Source organism: Callionymus lyra, chromosome 11 (assembly GCF_982586985.1).
Source record: "Callionymus lyra chromosome 11, fCalLyr1.hap1.1, whole genome shotgun sequence".
Taxonomy (NCBI): Eukaryota; Metazoa; Chordata; class Actinopteri; order Syngnathiformes; family Callionymidae; genus Callionymus; species Callionymus lyra.
Window position 1 is genome coordinate 2,243,419 of NC_141828.1, and position 3,210 is coordinate 2,246,628.

A 3,210-nucleotide genomic window follows, 5' to 3' on the forward strand; every position below is an offset into this window, starting at 1 on the left:
CGGGATGTTTTTCTCTACTTCAAACATTATGAACCACCTGCTGAAACTATTATTCACTCCCTTCACTTGTGATTTAAAGAATTCATTGTTTTTCATTTTCAAAATATATGTGTATGTTTGTATATGAATAGATTTGTGCAATTATTATTTTTCCTTTTTTTAATTACCATAAATGTGTTTTGTTTATCTATTTTATTTTTTATTTCTATCTTTGATTTCTATTTCTAATATTTTTATTTCCATTTTTTTATTTAAATCTATTTATTATTATAGTATTTATATTTTTATATTTTATTTTTCTCTTATCTTCTATCTATATTTTTTCTTTCTCTATTTTAATTGTTTGATATCAAAAGTTTGTTCTTTTTAATTTCTACTTCTATCTTTTTTGGTTTTATTTTTTATTTATTAAGTTACTTTTGTATTTGAGCTAAAATACAAACAGACGCACCGGATGTTAAAAATACCACCGGAACTAAAGTCGCCGCTGTTGTTCTACTCGGAACATTTTTAAAAGCGAGCCACTCCGCTTGTTTCCGCTTCTGGATTTACGTTCAAACGATCATCGTCGGAAACAACAAAGTAAGATTTTCTTATTTATTCGCTGGAAATAATGAATAAAACTTAAACCTAAAGTTCGACATTATGTTGTTTTATGTCGAAACATTTCACTCGAGCTTCACTAGTGACTTCACGTGTTGTTATTCATTGTTGCTTCTCAACAGATGCTAATGTAGGCTAACATGCTACATGCTAACGTGTGTTGTTTTTCGATACATTCCTCGATTAATCGATGAATCGATCTTCTCCGCGCCAGGATGACTGATCGATACAACATCCACAGTCAGCTGGAGCATCTGCAGTCCAAGTACATCGGCACCGGGCACGCGGACACGAGCAAGTGGGAGTGGCTGGTGAACCAGCACCGGGACTCGTACTGCTCGTACATGGGTCACTTCGACCTGCTCAACTACTTCTCTGTGGCCGAGAACGAGAGCAAAGCTCGGGTCAGATTCAACCTGATGGAGAAGATGCTGCAGCCGTGCGGACCTCCTGGAGACAAGCCTGACGACGCGTGAGCGGATGGACAGAAAACCTTTTGTTTTTCCCTTTTTTACGAAACTGTTGAAATAAATCTGATGTTAAAACGGTTTTTTAATTTCTTTATTTTCACATCATTCCCTGAAGAAAACTGACTGTATTATTGAAACAGGTTTTTACTTTAATTCTGTATTAAATTAGAATTACATGATAAATGTGTTAAGTTAGTAATTTTTATTTATATAGAGCTTTTCCAGACCAGGGTCACAAAGCGCTTAAACAATCCAAACAATACTCAATCAAATATATACTTTAAAGGTCAAGATAATCAACATTAGCATAAGGAAAAATTATCGATTTCATTCATATATAATATGTCGTCGGTTGATTAAAAAACATGAATTATTAAACAAAGGCCTTACTGATGCACTTATGATAGAAATATCTTCACATATTTCATAAATCATTTGTTTCATGTTTTAAATGTATTCTTACATTTTGTTTATTTCTTAATTTCTTTCCTAAATTACTCTGTTCTATATATATCTTTTTCTATCAATACTTTCATCAAAAATGACTTTGATTGATGGACAGTTCACGTGGAGAAGTTTAAAGTTCTGGTGGTTTCACACCTGAGATACGAACATGTTGAAGAACAAACTCTTTGGAGATAAAAGATGACGAGGAAAGAATCTGTGACTTTAGAAGTTTTCTTGTCAAATAATGAAGTTCACTTTAATACTAACATCTTGTTTATTTTGTTTTACTAGTTGTGTGTAAAAATACAACATTTCAATGTCTATTATACACAACTTTTGGACACATATTTAATTGTATTGTTTAATTCATAATATTTAACACATTTAATTCATGTTTTGTGATGTTTTTCAAAAGCATTAATAGTTTAAACGTATTAAAACATTGAGCCACTGTTGCTGCAGAAAAACACAATCACTTCTTTACTTGTTCATGATGTTAATTTAATTGTAATGATTGTTATTGAAATCGATAGAATAATAAAAAAAAAACTTTATTTAAGTGCATCAATATTTTCTTGCTCTTCTAGTCAATATATTCTATGAAACAAACATTTATTATCTTCTATCTTATTTCTTATCTCACTGTTTTGTTTATCTTAGTGTCGTTTCATCAAAAGTGTTTCTTTGTTGTAAGTAAGTAGGTAATTGTCGTGCGACCATCCCAGCTCTAACACCACGTGTGACAGGGAGCAGCTGTTCCACCGGTTCTCCTGTAGGTGGTGCTGCGCGGATGAAGCTTCATGAAGCAGTGTCATGTGTTGAGAGGTCAGCAGGTGGCGCCATCACTTTAACAATGATGTGTTCATTCGATTGAACAGTGGATATTAAAATAATAATAATAATAATAGTGGCGCTTCATGAAGCTTCATCATCACTTCTCACCAGTCCAACCCTGCAGGAGGTTCCAGTCGACCAGTTCTTCAAGACAATTGATTATAAAGCAGAGAGTGACATCTACTGGACAATTAAAATATGGTGACGCTTCATGAAGCTTTAGGTCAGCAGGTGGCGCCTCAGTTAAAACGATGTGTCACAAGTGTTAGTCAAACCCAGTCGTTGGCTTCGGGGCACGAGTTGTTGAAAAAAGTGTGTAGCAAAGAGCAACATCTACTGGACTTTGATGCTTCATGAAGCTTCATCGACTACCTGAAGGTAAAACACCTTTGAGGCAGTTTGTCTGTCGTGAAAATGAAAGTTTCACAATGACATACACAACAACACAACAGTGTCTTCACAGCAACAGTGACACTGTGTTCTTCACCTACACACCATCATGTGCACGTGTCGGTGAAACACTTCAACTGAAGCTACTTTCATCTGTGGTTGAAGGTTCAATTCCTCATGAGCAACAGTTTATCTCTGATGTCGTCATTTTCTTCTCAACACTCAACAGGTTAGAGATGATTGAAGATGTTTAAAAAAGATGTGTGTGTGTGTGTGTTAACGTGAGTCTGTGGGTCTGTGTGTGTGTTTGTTAAATTGAGTCTGTGCGTGTGTGTGTGTTAACGTGAGTCTGTGCATGTGTGTGTGTATATGTGTGTGCAAGTGTACGAGTGTGTTTGTTAACGTGAGTCTGTGCATGTGTGTGTGTATATGTGTGCAAGTATATGTGTGTGTATATGTGGGTGCA

The 3,210-nt window shown here is 34.9% G+C and overlaps 1 protein-coding gene across 1 annotated transcript; it reads left to right on the plus strand.

Annotated features, from left to right (window-relative positions):
- The first annotated feature begins 480 nt into the window (after nt 1-480).
- Nucleotides 481-1,152, plus strand: sf3b5 (splicing factor 3b, subunit 5). The gene is made up of 2 exons (XM_087802739.1): nt 481-582; nt 818-1,152. The coding sequence occupies exon 2, from the start codon at nt 819-821 to the stop codon at nt 1,077-1,079; it is 261 nt and encodes an 86-aa protein (XP_087658865.1). The 5' UTR covers nt 481-582; nt 818; the 3' UTR covers nt 1,080-1,152.
- Nucleotides 1,153-3,210: the final 2,058 nt, after the last annotated feature.

Coding starts and splice junctions, on each gene's coding strand:
- sf3b5 (XM_087802739.1), top strand. CDS start 819: ATGACTGATCGATACAACATCCACAGTCAGCTGGAGCATCTGCAGTCC.